This window comes from Equus quagga, chromosome 7, assembly GCF_021613505.1.
Source record: "Equus quagga isolate Etosha38 chromosome 7, UCLA_HA_Equagga_1.0, whole genome shotgun sequence".
In the NCBI taxonomy this organism is placed as follows: Eukaryota; Metazoa; Chordata; class Mammalia; order Perissodactyla; family Equidae; genus Equus; species Equus quagga.
This window is the reverse complement of record NC_060273.1, coordinates 49,790,713-49,814,196: the sequence shown is the minus strand read 5'-3', so window position 1 is coordinate 49,814,196 and position 23,484 is coordinate 49,790,713. Positions and strand designations below refer to the sequence as shown.

General features: G+C 49.3%; 1 protein-coding gene across 1 annotated transcript in view; it reads left to right on the top strand.

The window, feature by feature from the left end:
- The window catches only part of NSG2 (neuronal vesicle trafficking associated 2), a 61,600-nt gene that overhangs the window by 3,992 nt on the left and 34,124 nt on the right, over nt 1–23,484 (top strand). Inside the window, exon 2 of the mRNA XM_046668634.1 lies at nt 12,047–12,130. Coding sequence (XP_046524590.1) covers nt 12,047–12,130 — 84 coding nt within the window. The remainder of the gene's footprint in view (nt 1–12,046; nt 12,131–23,484) is intronic.

Sequence of the window (23,484 nt, the reverse complement as noted above, 5' to 3'; positions counted from 1 at the left end):
TGTCAGGCCTCCCGAGAGCAGTGGTTGGCAACCAGGGGTGATTTTTCCTTCCAGGGGGACATTTGGCAATGTCTGGAGACTGTTTTGGTTGTGACAACTGGAAGGGGGACGCTACTGGCATCTACTGGGTAGACGCCAGGAATGCTGCTAAATATCCTACAATGCCCAAGGCAGTCCCCTAAAAAAGAACTATCCCACCCCAAATATCAACAGTGCCGAGGCTGAGAAACCCTGCCGTAGAGTTTTCCGGGTCCTCTAGGATGTTTCATGCTCCTTCCTCCTTGCACATGCATCCCTCCCGCCCAGAATGCCCTTCCCACCCCGTTGCTGTCTGAATAGCCAATACCCCTCTTCTGAACACCTTTCCCGACTGCCCATAACTAGAGCTGTGGTTGTACTTATCGCACTGGAAGGTATTCATTCATTCATCCAGCACATCTGCTTTGAGTGCCTCTGTGTGCCAGGCACTGTGCGCGGCTGTGCCTAAACAGCCGTGAAAAGATAGGCATGGCCACTGCCTCCATGGAGCTTCCAGTCCACTGGGACTTCAGACAAGCCATCACACAAACAAAAGCACATGGATGCAAGTTGCAAGACGGGCTGTTAAGGAAAGAATGAGGTGCTGTAACACAAGAGAGAACAAGACTTAGGGGGACCTAACAGTGATGGGCATGTGGTCAGGGGACGTCCTTCTGAGGAAGGAGCCCTGGCTGAGCCCTAGAGGCTGGTGGTCAGGGAGCAGGGGCAGAGGCAGCAGCGTGCGGACAGGCACTTAGGCAGATGGAGGAACAGTCATGAAGCCAGCTGCTGGGCGTGCGGAGTGAGGGGGACAGACTCGGGGAGTGAGGCGAGGGCGGTACGGGTTCATGTGAGGCCTGGTGTATTTTTGCAGAGGAATTTAAAAGAGGAGAGTAAGAGGATCCGATTTCTGTTTTAGGAAGATTCCTCTCGCTGCTGTGGGCCACTCTAGCGACAAGGGACTCATGCTGGGTCTCCTGGTCTCTTCTTCCTCTTTCTTTTCAATCTGTCCCCCTCACAGCACCAGAGTAGTTTCCCCCAAACAGAAGTGACTGGGTGTCCTGCAGCACGCCCACCAGGAGTGGTGGCAGAAGAGACAAGAGTGGAAGGCAGGGGATCAGGTAGAAAGCCACTGCCGCGTTGGTGAGGGCGACGGTGGTGGGCGCTAGGGGAGTGGCGGAGGGAGTGGGCTGGATTATGTAGGCGTGGTGCCAGGTGAGCACTGAGAAGGTTTGCCCCCAGGCCTGAGGGCCTCGGCTCTGCCTCGTCTCTGTAGCCTTGGTCCTGGCGTGCAGTGCGCAGTGGGAAATGCCAGCTGAATGACGCCCCCTGTCCCTTGCCTAGCTTAAAGCTGGGCTTAATTTCTCCACTTGCCAGGTGGCAGAATAGTCTAGCATCTAAGCAGTTGGGTGGCTTTCCCAAGGCCATGGGAGCAAGGGCTTGAGAAGCTGGAACACCACCTGCAGATCCCAAATTCTAGGATGTGTCTTTGCAGCCTTCCTGCCTTTGGTTTATCTAAATGACCACAATAACCCAGATGTCCCCACAACCCCTGTATAAGGTTGCTTCTATGACCCCACTTTACAGATGCAGAAATAGGCTCAGGGAGGTGAAACGCAGTCCCAGGAAACACCCAGAAGAAACTGTGCAGCCAAGATCTGCACTGGGATGTGCTGGGAGATGCCAGCTAATGGAGGCAGGTCCACGGAAAGCAAGCCACGGACAGGCACAAACCTACCGTGGCAAAGCCACAGGTGAACCGTGCACTCGGCAGCCAGCTGCCTGGTGCTGGGCTCTGGGCGAACTTCCACCTCTGTCTGGAGGAGGTTGGTCACCTGCTCGTCAAGGAGAGAAGTGCAGACATTTAGAGGTCAATTATGGATGTTTGGCACACTTCAAATTTTGCGTGGTAGACCACGCGCACTCTAGTCCTGGAGACCTGGGTTCAAATCTCAGCGACGCTGTTTACTTACTGTGTGGCAAGTTGCTTAGCACCTCAGGCCTTTGGTTTTTTCCAACTGTAAAATGAGCATAAGATCTACGTAATAGGGTTACTGTGAGGCAAACACATGAAAATTGTCTAAACGGCAGACAGAAGGAGCACACTGATATAGTTTCCTTTCTTTCACTGCACATCTGGAACATGTCTGAAGTTGACATTTTTGGAAGATGACTGTAAAAGCAAAACGTGCTGAGAAGGATGGGGTTTCATGGGTAGGGGTGCAGGGGCCCGACGGGTGGACCTGGAAGCATGCTGGGCAAAGGAGACACCACTCTGGTCCCTGGTCTTGTATGCCTTCTTGGCCTCTCTCTGGTTTCACCAGAGGGTTTCTCTCTCTCCCTGAGCCAGAGCATCATGTAGCCGGCAGCCTTTCCCCGGAGAGCGGCCAAAACGCCATCTCTGCAGGCATGCAGAGCCCCGTGGTCTGCTCTTCAGGGTCTCGCAGGAGATGGCTTATGTCACCCCGACTTGGGGCAAAATCTCTGCCTAGATGATTCCAACAGAGACATAAAATGATCACGAAGCATATTAGAAGTTTTTCATAATTTAAAAGCTTAATTTAAAGAAAATGTAACTTTTCCCCTATTAGGTTGGGAAAAAAAATGACAATGCCCAGAGCTGACAACACTGGAGGAAAGCAGATCTCAACATGCTCCCGTTGGTTATGTAATCTGGTGCAATATCAGGGGTATTTTGACACTGTTTATACAATTTAAACTCTGGCTACTGTTTGGTTGGTATGCTTCCTACTGGCAGGAAGTTATCCTATGGGTATATTTTTGCAAGTATGCAAAAGCCTATATATTAAAAACCCTGGAATGTTCCATGAGAAGGGACTGGCTAAATAAACTCCGGGGCACGGATGTGGAATACTAAGTGATTGTTACGAGAACAAGGCAGGCTTGCTTGTGCTAATGTGGAAGAAGCGACAGATGCAGCGCTTGGTTAAAACAATTTTAAAGAGCATGGTTTGCAGTGATCTCATCTGTGGAAACATGTGTGTATGTCTTATTCTTATAATTTATAAGACAGTTTTGGGAAGACACGCAAGAAACCACGAAATGTTTAAGGAGTGGGGATGGGGCGAGTGGGGCTGATGGAAGACTTTTATTCTGTAATTTTCATGGTTTTTTACCAGGAGCATGTATCAAATTTTCTATTTTTTAAAAATCACCCCCATTTCACAGACGGTGAAACAGTCTCAGAGAGCTGAAGTGGCTTGCCCACATACACACACACAGAGACACTAGAGCAAGCCCTGTCCCTGTACTTGGAGGGAGACATTATAGCAGTGCAGTTTGAACTCCACCTATTTGCTGTGTGACCTTGAGCAATTTTATTAACCACTCTGACCTCTCCAATTGTTAAAATGAAGACAATAATATCTTCTTCTAAGAATTATTTTAAGGATGAAATGAGAAAATACGTGTGGAATGTTTATCACAGTGCCCGGTGCTTAGTAAATGCTTAATGAAAAGTTTTAATTTTTATTGTTGTTGTTGTTATCATCAATTCAGTCCCAGAATCAGGACCACTGTTCCTGGAGAGCACAGGGCCTGGCCCGAGGCTGCAAGGAAAGTTGAGCAGTGAAGTGCGCTAGGCCCCTGGACTGGAGAGGACAAGCCTGGTGGCGGAGCTGTGTTCCTTCACTGCGATGACTCCAGCCCAGGCCGCTGGCCTCTGCTCAGAGCAGAAGGAACTGGAAGCCTCTGTGGAGGGTCCTATGCGGAGTCCTCCATCTTGCCCACACTATGCATTGCCACAGAGATGGAGAGGCAGAGACTTAAGCCATAGACTCACTGGTACATTTGAGGCCGTGCTAGCCGACCTTCCATTCTGCTCTGAGGCAGCAAAGGCTCAGCAAGGAAAAGAGACTTGATCCCACAGAAAGAGCCCTGCACTAGGACTCAGTCAGCAGGTGCATACCAGAGGCCTGGTTCTGACCCAGTCTTGCTGTGTGACCTGTAGCAAATCCCTTTCCCTCTCTGGGCTCCCATCTCCCCATCTATGAATTGATGGGATTGGACTACACTGCCATTAACATCCTATGAGCACTGACATTTTACCCTGTTTTCTGGGTCCAATACCCAGCTTCAAAGTCCCAGGGAAAGGGATTCAAACCCAAAGAAATGAAGTGTGGGGTGAAGTGTGATGGGGCAAATGGGAGAAGGGTCCCCTTCCTAAGTCCTCAGGCCCCATGTGGGCAACTTCACCTGGTCTCTTTAGAGAGAGGACTCATTGGTTTGCTCATTCATTCAACAGTGTTATGGAGTGCCTATTGTCCCAGGTCCCAAAGATCGGAGGTGGAGGGTTACGACCCTACTGGTGGGTGGCACTTGGGTCTGAGCCAGAAGCTCAGGTTCAAGCCTTGACGCTGCCTCTCAGTGGCTATTAGGCTGGGAAGTCATTTCTGCTCTCAAGACTCAGGTTCCTCATCTGTAAATGGCGGACAGTCATTCCTACCTCAGTGATGGAGAGGATTTGCTGAGATATAGGATGCAAAGCTTTTGGCACAGTGTCAGGCACATAGTAGGTACCTTTTATTTATTTTTTTGCTGAGGAAGATTTGCCCTGAGCTAACATCTGTTGCCAATCTTCCTCTTTTTTTGCTTGAGGAGGATTAGCCCTGAGTTAACTTCTGTACTAATCTTCCTCCACTTTATATGTGGGTCACTGGCACAACATGGCTGACGATTGGTGTAGGTCTGCGCCTGGGATCCGAACCCGTGAACCGGGGCTGCCAAAGCAGAGCACGCTGAACTTTGCTGCTATGCCATGGGGCTGGCCCCTGTACCATTTATTTTTAAACATGACAGATAGGAAAGAGCAGGATCGTCTTGAGTTTGAATTCCAGCTTGACGACTTACCAGTCATTTGATCATAGGCAAGTGACTGAAGTCTCTGAGGTGAAAAGTCCTCGTCTGAGAAATAGGAGTAATGACGACCTTAGAGGAGAGATGTAAGGACTGGAGAGCATGTTGTAAGCAGAGTGCTGAGCACTAACTGAGTACACGTCAGTAGGGCCCCTAGCACAGTGCCTGGCACACAGTAGGTGCTGAACGGCTAGCTGTCCGTGGTCTTGCTCTGAACTTCTCTTTGCTGCAGGGAGGAGCTGAAGGGTGCAGCTGAGAGCTATTTTTGTCCCCTGCAAGTCCAGCTCATAAAAATACAGTCTTGCTCCTTGTCAGCACTTCTGCACGTTTATTCATTGTTCCTGCCAATCCCGGGGCCTCTCCATGTGGGAACCTCTTCATTATTGATAATCCCGGCAAGTAGTATTTTAAATTTTTATGCTCTGTACTTTGTGCCGTCTGAACCACCATGTATTATCTGGCCTTGCCTGCGAAGGGGAAATATATCCAGGCGAGGGGTCCTTTCGGGATGAATAATTTATCCCATTTTCACAATGCCAATTATGTTAAATTACGTCCTTCATATCAGCCTCCGACAGGACAATGGGGACTGATAAATACGAAAAAAACAAATTTGTTTCTTTACCCAAATCCACAATGATATTTGAAAATCTGGAGGTTCATTTTTCCGAATATTTGTAAAGCCCCGCCCTGAATAATAAAGAGTAGAAAAAATTTTTCCTCTCCTCTCCACTTTTTCCCTCCCATTTCTGTTATTAATCAAGGAGCTCAGAGCTCCATTTCGCTCCATTTTTTTCCAACTGCAGAGAATAGAGCCTTTCTTTGCAAATTTATTTCCTCTTCTTCTCTTTCTTTGCTTATGCAAGCTGGTTCCTCCAAGGTACAATTAATAATGATTGGCTAACATTTCTTATGCTTTCCCCTTCAGAGGTCCTAAAAAAAAACCATGCGTGTTACTATATCTCCTTTTATAGAAGGGAAATGTTTCTGGCTCCACTCCATAGGAACAGAGCACCACGCTTCGTGGCATGGTAGCTGCTTGATTCCAGTAACTTCGTGAGCTGGGTCCTCCCTGCTCTCTCCATCTCTCCAGTGTATCCTCACTGTGCCAGAGGCTGCTCCTCTGCCCGGAGTGCACATCTCCAAAACCATTCTCTGGTTTATAACCCTTCCTCAGCTCCTCACTGCCCTCCAGTTAATCTTCAAGATGCTTAGGGTGGCATTCAGAGCCCGTTTCCCCCTGCCTTCACCTGCCCTGTTCCCTGGCCACGTCTTTGTGGTTCCCCCAGGTGACAGCCTCCTGAGAGTCTTCTGATTGTTTGCTGGTGTGTGCTCTTCCCTCGATCTAGAAAGCTCCTTTCCCTGTGTTTGGGGAGGCAAGAATGGCAACAAGGAGGCTGGCCAGAGCGAAAACTCACGGAGAGATGAGGATGCTCTGCACCAGGGTGGCAGCACTGTAATTGGACAAATGGGTCCGTTTGAGAGAAGTTTTTGAGGAAACGGGAGCCGGTGATGGAATGGATTTGGGGAGTGAAGGGAAGGGAGAGATCATGGGAGATTCCTGTGATTTGACACAAACTATGGCGTAGATAATGCTGCTGTTTTCTGAGCTGGGGATTCCATAGGGAAGAAGATGTCGAGGGGCAGGTGGGTCGGGGAATCCAAGAGCCTTGCTGTGGACGTGGTAAATTTGGGGGTGTTGGCCCAAAGGCACATGTCCAGCAGGGCTGTCTGAGAGCTGGGTGAAGTCTGAGCTGGAGACGTAAATTTGAGCTTCATGAGAATAAAGAGGGGAGTGAGAACACTCAGGGGGACTTGTAGAAAGAGGCAGGAGTGCCCATGACCTAGCCGGGAGGGATTCTAATATTGAGAGGCCGTGTGGAAAAGGAGCAGACTGAGGAGGGCCGGCCAACGAGCAGGGAGAGCGCCGAGAGAGAGACGGCCATGGACCCAAGGGAGGAGGACATTTCAAGGAGGAGCCAGTGAACAAGCCTGTCAAACACTACTGAGAGGCCAAGAGGGTGAGGCCAGAGGACTGTCCATTTGCTCCTGGCAAATTGGCAAGGACCTGCTTCTGACGTGCAGGTGGGGTTCTCGAGAGCTCACGCTTAACTCAGGGGCAAAGATAAATATTATGTAGCAACCTGGGCTGCTTTTGGAGAAAATGTGGCTTAGCCGCAGAGAGGAACAGCTGCCTGAGGACTGACATGGGGTCAAGTACCCTCCTGTCCCTTGGCCTGTGTTTGAACTTGGTGCTCTGAGGACTGAGGCTCTGAAACCAAGAGAAGTGTCTTCATTAGAGAGTGACACAGGGCATAAGTAACACCTCATGGGGGTTCAGGGCAGCAGGATATGGATTCGAAGGAGGGCTTGGACCCCAACTCTGCCTGGACTCAGCACCCCCATTACTGCAAACTGTAAATGGGATATTTAAATATATATATATTATATAAATAAACAACATGGAAATTTTTATATACGTTTTGAACTTGATATAAATGAATCACACAGTGTATAAAACCTCTTTGTGTCAGATTTCTTTTGCTCAATGTAATGTCTGCAAGATTGACCCGTGTGTGTAATATTGCTGTGTAGCACCTCATTTTATGAATAAACAACAATTTATCCATTCTCCTGTTAATGGACATTTGGATTGTTCTCAGTTTTAGCTGTTATGAGAAAAGTGGCTGTGAACATTTTTCTAGATCCCTTTTGGTGGACCCATTATATTTTGAGGTTATTCTCTGTGGAAGCCAAGAAAATTTATTGATTTTGTTATGCTTATTTAGTATTTGGACATCTTACTAAGTTCTAATAGTTTTCCAGTTTGTTTTTCTTGGAACACATTTGTATCAGATAGAAAGCTTTTCACCTCAAGCAATGGAAAACCCAACCAAAATTGGATTAAGGTCCAAAGAGTATGTATTTTCCCCCATAACTGCAGAGTCCAGCATGGGTCTGGCTTCAGGCAAGGATCTAGAGGGCAGAGTGTCATCAGGGCCCACCTCCACCTCGGTTTCCCCTCGGCTCTCTCCTCCCTGATGTGCTGCCTTCGACCTCACTCTTGCTCCTCCTCACAGTGGAACAATCGCTTCAGCAGTTCCAGAGCTCCAGTCCTCACCCCACCCAGAGGACGAGCACACTCTTTGGGGACACTCCTAAAGGGCAATGAGGCTTCTTTCCCCAAGTCCTTGCCAGTATGGCCTTATATCTCATTGGTGCAAATTGGGTGATGTGCCCATCTCTGAGCCAATCAAATTTTGTGACCAATAGGATAGTATGCCCTGATTGGCTTAATCCAATCAGAAACCATCCTGTCATCAAGGGGGGGATGGACCCCACCAGACTACACGACTGCCACATGGGACAGAGGTGAGTTCCCCGAAGGAATATCACGGGGCTTTTGATGGAAGAAGGAAATGAATGCTAGAGAAGCAACCACGAAATATTTATTATGACAATTAGAATGATATTGCCTGCAATGATTATTCATTGTCTCCTTCTGACAGTAATATTATTTTCGTTCTGTCTCCTGTCTCAACATGGCGGCTGTGGCAAGGAGTCTTTTAAATTTACAGGGAATGATGAAAATGGTTTTGAGCATTTTGAGCTTTGGGAAGGATGTTTTTAAAGATAGAGGGGCAGAAGGAAGGACTAAGAAGCACGTGCTTCTTCACATTTGATGTGTGCTGTGCAGACGCTGGAGAGCACTCTGACGGCTCAGGACCCGGCAGGGAAGGGCTCAGGCCAAGAGGCGGCTGAGGTGGGCTCAGCACCGTGGGAAAGCATATTGGTTTTCTATTGCTGTGTCATAAATTACCAAAAATCTAGTGGCACAAATTTATCATCTCACAGTTTTATAGGTCAGAAGTCTAGTACAGGTGAGCTGGGTTCTCTGCTCGGGGTCTCACGGGTCTGGAATCAAGGTGTAGGCTGGGCTCCCTTCTCGTCTGGCACCCAGGGTCCTCTTCTATGCTCCTTCAGGTTGTCGGCAGATTTCAGTTACTTGAGATTGTAGGACTGATGTCCTCATTTTCGCAAGCGACCTGGCTGTCAACTGGGGTCACTTTCAGCTCCTAGAGGCTGCCCTCAGGTGTAGCTGCATGGTCCTCTCACAACACGTCCACGGACTTCTTCATGGCCGGCAGCAGGAGTTCTCTCCAGTCTGCTGTGATGGAGGTGTTTTTTTTTTTTTTTTTTATTGAGGTAACACTGGTTTATAACATTATATAAATTTTAGGTGTACATCATTTTATTTCGATTTCTGTGTAAACTACATTGTATTCACCACCCAAGACTAATTACCATCTGCCAACGTACACACGTGCCCTTTTACTCCTTCCACCCTCCCCCCTCCTGCCTTTCCCCTGGTAGCGATCAACCTAACCCGCTATGATGGAGTTTTACATTTCATAATGTAATCATGGGAGAGACTCGGCCATCATATTCACAGGTCCTGCCCACTCTCTTGAGGGAGGAGATTATGAGTGCATGTGTGGGGATGGCGGGAAGCGGGAATCTTGGGGCGCATCTTAGAATGCTGCCTACCGCAGAAGGCGATTGTGGCCCCGAGGCTGATGGCTCACATGGCACACTGACCAGGGAATTCACAGTGCTTGGCAATAGATACTGAGATGTATTATAACACACACACACACACACACACAACACGAAGGGTAGGGAGTTGCCATTATAATTCCAAGTGAGTGAATATTTCTAAGAATGTGGATTCAGAGAAGTGATCAGACATCTAAATTTTCCATACCACTTCATAACCTGACAGTTGATCTAATGATATCCAAAATATGTCTAATAATTAAAATTTGTAGAATATCCTTTATGTTCACAAGCACCTGCAGATATACCATGACGCTTGGCCCTTTCCAGACGTCGTGAGTTAGGTACTGACAGAAGCACCCAGCCTATGGCTGTGCTTTAGTGCTTGCTCTCTTATTTACCTTAGTTCCCCACTCTCGCCTGCCTAGCCAGTTCACATGCCAGCAAAACAGCAAAACGTGTAGACCACACGCTATTTCACACTTTTGTTTCTTCAGCCATGTGTTTCTCTTTGCAGAAGACGTCTTTCCTTGGCTTGCTCACTTGGGAAACTTCTATTCATCCTTCAAAACCCTTTTTTTCTCAGACAGGGAGTTCAGGACCTTGCTTGAGCAGGATTGTTCTTAAGAAGTCCTTGTATCACCCCTGATAGGCTGGGTACAGAGGACCTGCAGGCTGACAGGCGCAAGCCAGGCCCAATTCCACATCTGCTGCAGACATCCACAGATGAACATGCGGCAGCTCTCAGGGGCAGTGTTCAAATAAAGTTTTGTTATTGAATGAATGGTCTGAGGGCTGAACTTGTGTTAAGTCATTTAAGCCTCACAACAACCCACTGAGGTAGTTGTGGTTACCTTCCCATCTTATAGATGAGAAAATCAAGACCCAGAAGGCTTTGTGGTAGAGCCAGGATTCGCATCCGCCCACACTCTTACGCCTCCCCACAGTATTGACAATACTGGTATCTGCCTCACAGCACAGAATTAAGTGATGTGACCCGTGTCACGTGGCCAATGCTCGCTGGATCGTAAATTCACAAAGCTTGAGGATTGTTTTTCTTACCCGTGGTGCAGAGGCTTCTGCTTTCCTGTTCTTTGAGGTACGTACTAGGAAGAAAAGAAAAATAACAGAACATTCCTCCACCCCACTCCCAAAGCCCCTCCCTCCTTGTGCGGCTGCAGCACCCCCTGGGGAAAGATGCCAGGCTGTCTTTTTGTCTTGGGGTGGGGTGGGACACGACAGCAGAATTTGTGTCTGCAGGTGGGTTCCAGATGTCAGGGAGGGAGACATGTTCCAATGGGCTGGGCCCCACAGCCTCTTTAACCAATATATTCAATCACCAAACAGGAGATGTTCGATCATAGTAGTTCTGTCCCCATCCTTTCCCTTTTGAGCTACATTTAGTCCATAGCATGCCTCTCAGATTTTAAAGAACTTTCTTCACAGAAGAATTCTGGTCTGAATCCATACACTGGCCTGTTTGTCTCCAGGAAGACTTGGTGGGAGTTTTCAGTGAAAATTTGGTTACTTTAAGCTCTAATGAGAAGTCAGAGTGATCATGGTCAGAAGATTGCTTCCTTTCAGCTGTGTGACCTTGGACAAGCATCTTGGCATCTCTGAGCTTTAGTTTCCTTGTCAAGAGAATGGAAATAGTAGTGGCATGTGGATAAAGTGTATGAAGTGCTTAATCTAGTTCTGGCACATAATAAGTGGGTCCAAAAATATTACTATCATCATCGCATTTAACCCTCAAAACAACCTTGTTAAATAGGGGTTATGGTTATTGTCCACAGTGTGTAGATGAGGCCCTGAGGCTCAGACAGCACGGGACACGATGGCACTCGGGAATAGTTACTGATTACCTGTCAGCTGTCTTTTTCCTTCCACTTCGCTTGCACAGTGGGATGGAGTGGCATCAGTGTCTTGGCAGGTTGACAGCACATCTTGATCGGATATTAACCGCCCCTGCAAGACATTCAGGCTTTGGAAAATAAGATGCTACAATAGATTCAATGGGCCTTCATGTTTCTTTTTGTGGAGGTCCCAAAATCAAATTGGAATTAAGTATACGTGCAAAGGTTTAGCTGCAGGATATTCCTCATAACTTGTTTATGTAACCCGACTGTAGAAACAACCTAAATGTTCAACAACGAGAGGCTAATTAGATTAATTCTGGTATACATATCCAGTGAAGTATTATGCTACCTCAAAATGAAATCGCACATTTGTCCCCATGGAAAAAAATGTTAGTATAGTGTTGGGGGATAAAAGCGGGTTATAATTTGTGAAGTATGAGTCTATCTCATAAAAAGAAATCATACATTTGCATAAATAGCAAATATATAATACATGCATATTTATGCATGTAAAAACATCTGGAAAGCTGTGACTGAAATTGTCACCTGTGGTCGTCTCTGTTGGAATGGGGAAATATTACGGGTAATTTGAATTTTCTATTTTCTTGTGTGTGTTTGAGAGGTTCTTTATTTTCTGATCTTTATGCATTGTATAATCAATTCTAGTTACTAAAGAAAAGAAAAGAAAAAGAAAAATGTCCCAAGCCTCCAGGTGTGCTAACGCCTGTTGAACGTTTCAGGTTATCGTGAAGACGCGAACGGAATACCAGCCCGAGCAGAAGAACAAAGGGAAGTTCCGGGTGCCGAAAATCGCCGAATTTACGGTCAGTTTCTTGATGGTCTAACAGAAAGAGTAAAGGTAAGGCTGGCTTCGGCCAGCTCGGACACCTCGCGCTGGGGGAGCAGGCGCTCCTGGGCGGGGAGAGGACGACGCTACCTCTGCAGGGTTTCTCGATGGCGGGTGCACTCCATCCGGGTCACTGAGTCTAATCAAACGACACAAACTCCGCCTCCGGAGGACCGCTTAGCTCTCTTCTGCCCGGAGTGTTCGGATATTTTGATAATCGATAATTGTGTCCCATTTCTTCTTTTTCTTCCTTTCCCCACCTCCGTGCCTTTCCATCACAACCTCCAGGAAATGTAATGGAAATAGGTAAAGAAACTCAAATTTTAGTTAACGGATGGTTGCAATACAAAAAGAAGACGAAGGGAAAGAAAAGCTGACTTCTTAGTGGTAAAAATCAAATGGTTAACTTTGTCTTGGCGGAGGGGTCACTAGAAGTGATAAATACGTATCATGGATGAGCTGCGTGCAATAGCCGTGAAGCATGCTCTGTGAGGCTGCACGGTGGAACCTCGGGTAGGTACCCTGCGGAAGTCGCTTAGGACCTTAGGTGGTTGAGGAGAGCACAGCTTGTGCAAAAGCCCTGAGGCTAGAGGGAGGCTCGCCCCAACACGGAGTAAGAATAGGGGCAGTGAAGCTGAGCCCTAGAAGGAGTGTGGGGAGCAGGCAGAGATGAGGCAGGAGAAGTGGGCAGAGGGTAGACAATTCCAGGCCTTGTGGGCTGTATGCAAGGATTTAGGTTTTATGCTAGAAGCATAAAGGAAACTTCTGAAGGATTTGAGGAAGAGAAAGGACAGATGAAATTCCATTTTTGAAAAAAGCACATTGGCTTTTACATGGTTAATGGAGTGTAGTGGCCAAGAGAGAGTCTGGGGAGACTCTTAGGCTACTGCAATCGTCCAAGTGAAAAACCAACAGTGGCTCAGACAAGGATGGTGAGCAGAGAGACGTGGGCAGATCTAAAAGGTATTTAGGAGGCAAAATCGGCCATGCAGGCGGTAGAACAAGTGGTTCTGTGGATGGATATTGGAGCAGTCTGGCTGGGTTTGAGCCCTGTTTCTGCTTTATACTAGCCACGTGGCCACAAGCAAGTCAGTGGATAAATAGTAGGTTGCTGTGAGGATGGAATGCAGAATACATGCAAAGCATTTGGATCTGTGCATGATAAGCACACAACCAATAGTAACTATTTTGTGTCAACTGTGGCCGTGGGCTTTGGAAGTGAAAACAGCCCTTGATTGGTTATGTGGGAAGTGGAGTGGGTACGTGGATAAACGCGGTGGTCTGTGTCTGTCGCTGTCTTTCTCCCTGCTAAGTCTGTGTTCCAGCAGCTGGGCATGGGACCCAGGGAGGGAATGTGGCAGCTCTGTGTGCACCCCCCGGAACGTGGGGGTTCTCTGCATGCTGACTGCTTTTGAGGGCAGAGATTGCTTTTATTATTGGCTGTAGCTTCAGTGTCCGGCACACAGCGTGGCCCAGTGCCCGTGGACCTGAACTGCGTGTAACACCTGCGAGAGCCAGCAGGCGGCTGGGAGGGGAGGGTGGGGTCTCAGTGCATCAGGTGCATGCACCAGGCCAGTGGCAGCAGAGATCATTAGCGATGTGCCCAGATGCGCATACGAGAATAGTTATTGCCATGTGATTTATAAAATCAAAGTGTTGGAAACAATGCTAGATTTTCAACTACTTTCTCATGATTTCTGTGAATAAGACCACAGCCATAGGGTAGACTATTTTAATGGTTTGATAAGAATCACTTTTTTCCAGAGTATTTAGTTTACTCTAAATTACAGGCTTATGAGATATTTTCATCCTCTTTTTACCTTCCTGTGCTTTCCAAATTTTATACAAGCATAATTGTTTCAATAATCAGAAAAAATTGAAACTGTTTTAAAAATGCGCTCTTTTTACCAAACAGAGTGTTACAAGTTTTTGATGGAATTATGCCTTATTTAGCAGTCATTTAAAATGATGGTTATGAAGACCTGCAATAAATTGGGCAAATACTTCACAGAGAAGGTTGAGTGAAAAAAGCAGAGATGGAAATTATATGTTTTCTAGGTTTGGAACTAGGAAATAACCACAAGCATAGAGAGGAAAAAGGACATGGAAAGAAACGTGTCAAATGCCGTCTGTGGCTATGTCGTCAGTGGTGGTGTTGGGCCCTGGCTTATTTATTCATTGTGTTCTCTTTGGCAACTTCTGGTGAGCGGCTCTCTTATCACGTGTGCTGCCCACGAGCCCCTGAGAGGCTAACATAGCCCTCATTTCTCAAGGGGAGCTGTGGCTCGGAGCAGCGACCTGCTCACCCAGCTGGTGAGTCGCAGAGCCAGTGCTCAGAGCCCGCCGCCCTTCTGTTCGGCTGCGCTGCTGCAGTAGATACCTGCCGGTTAGGACGGAGGGAGCCAGCCAAGAGAACAGGAGTGATCTGGGGCCTGCGGAGGCCCCCACAGCTTGACTCAACTAGTCCTTGGGCTGAGGGAGGAAGGGCGTTGAGGTTCAGGGCCAGCCCTCGGTCAGGTCTGACTGTCCCCTGCCACTTAGACCAGGATGGGAGGAATGGAGTAAATTCCTTTGCTTATGTAAAGCTGTGAGCATTCACTAGGCTCTTTTTGGCTTCTGGGCTGTGGACAATGCATCTGCTGGAGTGAGGGTGGATTCAGGGCACTGGGGAGGAGGCTGGGGTGGCGATTAAGAAGAGTCTGAGGGTCTGAGCTGTCAGCTGCGGTGGGGCTCGCGGTCCCGTTATGGAGATGGAATTTATGGAGGACTTGTTTCTGGTTGGACAAAGGGGAGTCGGGTGCTCCTCAGGGTTTGGCTTGGCTGGCTGGGCCAGCAGGATGCCTTCTGCTGAGGTGACAGGCTGAGGGACCCGGCTTGGGGAGATGCACTGAGTGTGAGGTGCCTGGGGGCCATGCGGGAGGAGGAGGTGGTCTGGCCGCCTTTGGACGTAACTGGTCTGGAGTGCAGGATGGAGATTTAGGCTGGAGAACCAGGGCTGGAAGTTGGAGAATTCCCAGTTAGTTTATGAGAGCGTGGAGCTGGTAAACATGGCTGCCCGCCCCTCCAGGGTGCTGCCCATGGCAGAGGTAACCATGGGGACGCCAAAGGCCATCCCTCCCTCATTCCAATGCCTTCACGTTGCTGGAACAGCTTGTGACTTCACATCTCAAAACTGACCTGGAGAAGGCAGCTCATAGCAATTAAACTGCGAGAGAGAAAGAGGGGGAGGGCAGGGTGGGGAGGATGAATTGAGAAAGGGTGAAAGAATCGCCTGAGATTTTTGTCATTTCTAAAACCAAGAGGCTCTTGAAGTCATTGTGAGGGCCTAGACTCGTAAGATCTGTCATCAGGCGTATTTGAGAAGATGGGAGCGCACAGAGAGAAGCCTCTCCTCTTTCTTAGTCCTGGGAGCGAGAGTTCTTCTGAAGCTGATTTTGCTATGGAAATACGGGTGCTATGGAGAATACGGGTGCCATGGAGGTGCTGGTGCTATGGAAGGTGCTGGTGCTATGGAAGGTGCTGGTGGTATGGAGGGTGCTGGTGCTATGGAAGGTGCTGGTGGTATGGAAGGTGCTGGTGCTATGGAGGGTGCTGGTGCTATGGAAGGTGCTGGTGCTATGTAGGGTGCTGGTGCTATGTAGGGTGCTGGTGCTATGGAAGGTGCTGGTGCTATGGAAGGTGCTGGTGGTATGGAGGGTGCTGGTGGTATGGAGGGTGCTGGTGCTATGGAAGGTGCTGGTGCTATGGAAGGTGCTGGTGCTAGGCAGGGTGCCGGGGTTATGGAGGGTGCTGATGGTATGGAGGTGCTGGTGCTATGGAGGGCATAGTTACTATGGAGGGTGCTGGTGGTATAGAGGGTATAGTTGCTGTGGAGGGTGCTGGTGCTATGGAGGGTGCTGGTCCTATGGAGGGCATAGGTACTGTGGAGGGTGTTGGTGATAAGGAGGGTATAGGTGGGATGGAAGGTGCTGGTGCCCGGAGGGTATGGTGCTATGGAAGTTGCTGGTGCACCTGGTCATGCTCTCATATCTGGCTACCCCTTGGCTGGTCTGTGAGAAGTAACTGGGTGTTGCATTTGGAGCCGTTTTTGTCAAGCTGATGAGAGGTGTCCTGGGGAACTCACAGGTGGTGGGGCTAGACTCACCTGGGCAGCTGAGACCCTGTTCCCATCACCTCTCAGCTTTGCGATCTGGGGAGGTCCCCTCCCCTCTCTGAGCTCCTGACTCCTCATCAGTGAGCCGGGACACCATGTGGCTAATGCATAGTGGAAGTCCTCGGCACTCTCGAGGTCTTACTGAGCGAGCCCATCATTGCCTTCCGGTTCAGATCCCTTTTCTCCCTCCTGGGCTCTGAGCTTCCTGCCTACTTAGCCACCTTTTTCCTGTTGGTTGAGACAGACCTGGACCTCCATTTCCTGGCTCTTCCGCTAGAATGTGGCTGGGAAACCCTGGAGGAACGGTTCAAACGGTAGCCAGTGCAATGCCAGCCTTCACGGGTGGCCTTTGGCTCTCAGCAGCGACCTCTGGAGCCATCTCTGCCTGCTGGGGAGTGTAGGCAATTTTTTTTTATGGGCTATTTCTTAACATATCCGTTATAACTTGAATAATCCTAGTATCTATTAAGAATGCTCTTACATCCACTTTTCAGTCTAACAACAACATGTGAGCCAGAGACTCTTAATATTATCCCCATTTTGCAGATGAGAAAACTGATGCTCAGAGGAGTGAAGTGAATCCCAAGGCCACTCATCCAGGATGAATCAGAGCCAAAAAGAACCCAGCCCTGAGGCTCCATGTCCCACTCTCCCAGCCACACATCAGTGCCACCTGCCATTGTCCTTGCCAACCTGGGGCCTGCCTGCCCTCTTTCCCTCCTCCTGCTCTTCCTCCCGTTTCTTTCTTGGCTTTATTAATGTTTGCTCTGGGTTGGGCTGAATGCCTGTTGGAGACTCAAAGATGCAGAACACAAAATCCTTGCTTTCAAGTGGCTCACAAATGTGTGGATTAGACAAGAATAATCTGGCCAACTTCTTGGCTGTACTGTCTGTGTAGGGTCACCTCCTCTGGGATGCCTCCCCCGATTCTCTCAGCTGGGTTTGGTGCCTCCTCTGGGCTCTGCAGGTCGTATGGGGGCCTTGAACACTGCTGTGCTGTAACCGGCTGTGCCTGCATCTGCAGCCCCCACCCCAGCCTCTGATCCCTGAGGGCAGGGTCACATCCCACCCACCCACGTGTTCCTAGTTCCCAGCACAGGGCCTGGGATGCAGTGGGTGTTGGGCGGGTTACGACGCTAGCACGAGTCTTTTGTGACTTCCTCAGTATTCATCCCTGACCTCACATCCTGATTCAGGAGTGAGCAAACCTGACTCTGGTGGCCATAGCCTGGGCAAGCTCAGATTGGAGGGTGTCCAGGCACATGAGGAAGGCTCCTGGGGCGGCCTGCAGACCAGATCCAGCGCACAACCAGCGGGAGAAGCCAGCATGGGAGGGACGCATTAGTGCAAAGGGACCAGGACTCGCCATTTTTTTTCTTGTTGTTATTTTTTTTTTGAGGAAGATTAATCCTGAGCTAACATCCACCACCAATCCTCCTCTTTTTGCTGAGGAAGACTGGCCCTGAGCTAACATCCATGCCCATCTTCCTCTATTTTATATGTGGGACACCTGCCACAGCATGGCTTGATGAGGGGTGCATAAGTCTGTGCCTGGGATCCGAACCCGTGAACCCTGGGCCGCCGAAGCAGAGCACACGAACTTAACCGCTATGTCACCGGGCTGGCCCCAGAACTCACCAGTTTTAAAGAACTGATGTCTGTGGGCTCTTATTAAAAACAAACAACAACAACAAACCAATAAAGCAAAAATAAACAAAACTCCAGTAGAAATGTCAGGCCTAACATTACACGGCATCGATTTTCTCACTGTCTCATCCATTTGCTGATCCACTCAACTCCTGGGCTTCTGCCCTGCCCCCGACAGTGATTGGCACTTTAGTGTGTGTCGTCCCACTGAAGGATCCCAGCAAACCGGGCTGGCGGGTTATCACTCCGCTTGCAGGTAAGGAGATCAGGCTCAGAGAGGCCAGGAGGCTGTGGATGGGGTGTGCTCCCAGGCCGAGAGCAGGAGGCCAAGACCAGGGGGAGGCGGTAGAGAAGGCTGCTGGCAGGAAGCTGCCACGAGTGGAAGGGGAGTCTGGCCACGAGAGAATAGCTCTCCAGGGCAGGCGGCCGAGCCGATGCACCTGCCACTTGCTCCTTTCCTGCTTCTCTTTCTCTCTGTCCAGCAAAGACATGGGCGCATTGGCTTTTGTCTCAGGCCTCAACTCCACTCACGTCCCCTCTAACACCAACATGGGAAGGGACACGGCGAAATCCCAGAACCAGCCTCCCGGGGGTCAGCTGTCACATCTACCAGCCAGCGGAGTCCAGGCCCCTCTCCCTCCTGAAAGTGTCCGGTAACTGTGCTTTCTTCTCTGTTCTCACTCATCATCTGCCGGCCCAGCCTCCTGGCGGGCCCTCTGCCCACATCCGCAGCCCGCTCCCGTCCACTCTGCTCACTGCCCTGGAGGACGAATCTTCCCAAAGCCCGTGCCCTACAACGGCATTGCCATCCTTCAAACCCTTCTCTGGCTTCCACTGCTTGCCTGCCTCCTCCCACAGGTGGCCTGAGCTGCCCAGGGCACTGGCCCTTCCCCATCGTGCCAGGCACTCTATGCCTTCCTGTCTTTGCTCCTGCTGTCCCTTCACACTGGAAGGCTCTTCCCGCCTCCACCACTGGGCAAACTCCCTATTCATCACTCAGCGCCAAGCTCAAACGGTTCCTGGCCTGTGCGGTCTTCCCTGCCCGCCCGTGTGAAGTCTGTCCTTCCTCCTTGGGATGCCCACATCTGCTCTACGACCCTCCTTTCTAGCGCCAGTTACACAGGGCTGGCATCGTGGCGTTACCTGCTGGGTCTCTCGCTGACTTGAGGCCCGGATGATGTCTTCCTCATCTTTGCACTCCAAGATCCTAGCCAGTGGCTGGGCACCCTGGGCTCCAAAAGATGTCCTGAATACCTGAATAAACAGGTGAATGAGCAAACAAAAAATCCCCGTGGCTGACCGAACAGCTCCACATTGGTGAACGCGGGAGCTCCGCCTGCCTCATTTTCAATATCTTTATTTGAAATCGGGGCCTATCCTTGCTTCTAAGCTTCTCGCTCATGACACATTCTCGTAAATCTCTTCCTCTGATGCCACGTTCCCCAGCGGTGGGACTCCACTGATAGCTTTGCCATTTGCTTCTACCCATTTTTCATCAAAATTCCAGGGGCCTCCGCTCGTTGGTGGGATTCTAATATTTGCTGATGGCAGCAAATAGAGACAAGAGATTTTACTTTATTATCTGTCGTCTTGGTTTCTGTTGCCCTCCTATTTTTTTGTTTTTTATTTTGAGGAACATTTTAGGTAAGTTGTTAAAAACACTGCCTGCTGAGTTAGGAGCAGAGTCACCATCTGCATCCAGCACGGGGGCGGGGTGGTGGGGGGGGGGGCGGGCGGGGCGCAGAATTTGCGTGTGAGAAAGGCTGCAAGAGTGCTGAAGCTTTACCATTCCACTTCCACTTTATTGGAGATCGCAATAGAGATGCCAGCCTGTGCTTTTGGCTGGGGGCCCTCTCCTGGCCCAATGGAAGTGTACTATTAGAGTGACCTTCAGAAATATATCTTGTTATTGAGAATTGAAAAGCAAATGTGGCTGAATTTCTTTTTTTTAACAAAACATTTCCCTGGGAGAGAAAACATCCTTGGTGCTGTCTCAGGAGGAAGGCGCTCGGGGTTTGGGTAAAGGACTGGGCGATTCAGTGACACTCCACAGGTCGCCGGGTGACTGGCTGCTTTCGTCCTGGCTTCTCATTCTCATTGATTCAAGCATTGGTAAATAAAGGCTGCCATAAAGCAAGTCACTTGCCGATCAATTTAGCGTAGATGACTTCTAGAGTGAGTGGGTCTTCTTGTTTCCCGTGGGACGCCTGCAGGGGCTGACTGATTAAAAGTTGGCACCGTAGTTGTTCAACCACCGGAAGCTCGTAACCGACCACGGCGGGAGCGCTCACACCTCGGAAACGGGCAAACCCTGCAAATCCTGCCCTCCCGCCCCGGGAGCCCGTTCACCAGCGCGAGACTGTGGGAAAGGCAAGGTGGGAGAGGGGAGGTACGCGGGTTGGGGGCTTGACACTGTGGGTTTGTGGGAACTAAAGCAAGTCACTTCACCTTCTGGACCTGTGCTTCCTGCTCTGTGAAATGGGTTAACCATGTCTACGTCAGAGGCCTGGTGTGAGGGCTAAGGGAGACAGTGGAAGTCAGTGCTGTCCCACAGAGGTTGATAAACGGGACTTCCTCCCGTCATTACGCAATAGTTTCGTTTCTGGGGAGTTGCTCATCTGTCTGGATGGATGCTTCCCCGTCGGCTGGGTCTCTGGGGGGCCCCAAGCCCGGCTCCGCCTCAGGAGGCCCTCCATCTCGGCTGGCACTGCCCTGGCTCCGTGCCTCCTCACTCGCCCTTTCCACTGTGCCAGCTCTCCACCTGCCATCTCCATCCCACCCACTGTGCGCAAAACCAGACCGGATCATCAGATCTTGCTTGAGAAGTCTCTGATGGCCGCCTACCTCCTACAGGCAACGTGGGAGGCCCTTAGCAGGCTCTTCCAAAGGTGGCCCTGCCGCCAGCTCCAGTCCCCCTGCCGCTGGCTTCCTGCACCCCCCATGCTCTGGGCCTCTCAGCTCTGCAAGCCTGTACACCTTTGCACCCCTCCAGGGCTTCACTCATTCGGTTCCCTCTGCCTCTGCTGCCACCCCACGTTTCCTGCCTTGTGACCCAGCTCAGATCTCACCTCCTCCAGAAACCTGTCCTCGGTCTCCTGTCCATTTCTCACCTGGGCGGCCCACGGTCCCAGCGTTTGCCTCTGGTCCTGCACCTGTCATGGCTCCAAGACGGCACGCTGGCTCCACTAGAGTTCTCTGCACCTGGCTGATGGCAGACCGGAGTGCTGCACACAGGGCTTCATAAAGGTTCCTCAAATCCAGTGTCGGAAGATGGTCACTTTAAAAGTTTTTATTTATAATTATTTAATAACAATAACTTCCATTTTATTGAGATCCTATTATGTACTAGGTAGTTTGCTAGTCATTTCCCATTTTATGTTTATTATAACTCATGAAATGGGCGTTATTTTTGATGTACAGATGAGAAAACTGAGGATCAGAGAGGTTAGTTAAGCTACTCAACATCACACAGCCAATAAGGGGCAAAGTCAAGGTTTTCTGACCCAGAAAACCTTGTGTGTCTATGTGTTTATGAGTGTGTGTGTGTGTGTATGTACTCTTTTGTCTATACCATCTTCCAAATCAGGAAACCCTGCACATTTGGGGAGTTGACTAAATTAAACTGAACTGCAAAGTGGTTGCTAGAATACTAAAATTTTGCTGCTGATCTCTGTGATTTGCTAAGCATTGGGCTAATTTTCTTTGGCTCTCTTTTCTTCTTTCTTCTTTTGGAATACACTGTTTGGCCAAGTCCTGAAATGCTCTGATCCAAAAGAAAGAAAAGCAAAAATTTCCCAAGGGATCCATGCCATTTTCCTCACGCCTTGTCGTGTGGCTTGCCTCTCAGTCGCATCCCACGGTGGGAGGGTTAATCTCCTGACTTCCTCGCTCTCGGGGCCTCCACTGCCGCAGCGAGTGGTTATATTAAATGTGGTTGTTTGTTTTTTTTTAAAAATTTATGATGTTTAAGCTCCTGTAACTATCAGAGAAGACAGGTCCCAACAAAGTGCCTGAATGTTGAATGTGCAGCTCGTCGCGTCACCACCACGTTCTATAATTATAAGCAAACTAGTTGTCATAGCAACTGCCATAGAGCCCAGCTTCCTCCTGGAGATGCTGCCAAGCTCTCCGGCTCTGCGGTGGGAGCAATGCGGGGGAGTGTGGCTCTCTGCGGGACCCAGTGCTCACCCAGGTGATCATTACGTACCCCTCCCACTGCTCCACCACCTGAAGCCAGGTTTACTGTGCAACCCGCCAGGCAGGGTGCGAATGCCAGCTCTAGATACCGCTGGCTGTGTGACCACAGGCAAGTCACCTCACCTCCATGAGCCTCTTTTGTAAAGTGGGTGTACCAGCGCCCGCCTCGGACAGCTGTTGAGACGATTACGTTGGTGACGTGCCTAGCAGAGCGCCTGGCACACAGCAGCCCCTGGTATGCGTTAGACGTCTCCCCGTGAACCTCTTCCCTGTGAACAAAGGAAAATGCTGAATTAGAGAAGGGCGGATGCTTCCATAATCTCTTATTATTATTATTAATTTTGGTAGCACTCGTGGCTAGAAAACCAAGTTAGTAAATAGAAATTCTAGGCTGAATCATGTATATCAGGGAGAGAAAGAGAGAGAGAGAGAAAGAGAGAGAGAAACTAAGTGAATATTCCTCTAGATGAAGTTGACTTGAATTAAAACTTCAACTTCTTTTTTTAATTGCATATCTTTGAAGCTAAGAAAAACATCTCTAATCTCTAAGAAAATCCCTAAACTGAGTAAGGAAACCTGGTTTGTGGTCTCCGTGTCTGGGCCTCAGTTTCCTCATCTGTAAAATGAGGGGGCTGGAGGGCGGTCCCCAGGGGCTCTTCTGTCTGTGATGTCCTAAGACAGTGGTTCCCAACCAGGAGTGATTTTGCTGCCCAGGCGACATTTAGCAATGTCTGGAGATATTCAGGATGGTCACTCTGTGCGGTCGCTCTGTGTATATGTGTGTGCGCACGTGTGCACGTGTGTTTGTGCTACTGGCATCTACTGGGTAGAAGCCAAGGATATTGTCAAACATCCTGTGATGCACAGGACAGTCTCCACAACAAAGCAGTATCCTGTCCAAAATGGCAATAGTGCCAGGGTTGAGAATCATTGGTCTAGAATTTGCCACCAGGTTTGTTGGTCTAAAAACAGGAGTCACGTCACTGCTGCCCTGCCAGGACGTGTCAGACTTGTGGAGTATTCAGTTTCTTAGCCTAGCCATCTCCTGGAGATTTGAAGCCCTAGAGAAATTAGTAAAGGTAAAGACGAAAAATCTCTCAAGTTCCTACAGGGCTTAACAGAAAATGAGATGGCTGTGGGAGGTGGGAAAAATACATTCCTTCGAGTTTTCTTTTCCCTTGGTACTGCGTAACTCTTAAAGGACCAAAAGTGGTTGTTTCACTGGCAAAGTAAAATGTATAAAATGCAATTTTAGATGCACAAATAGCTTTATTCTTTTTTTCTATATAGGATGAAAATAAGTCTTGTATATATTTAAACTGCACCCCTCATTT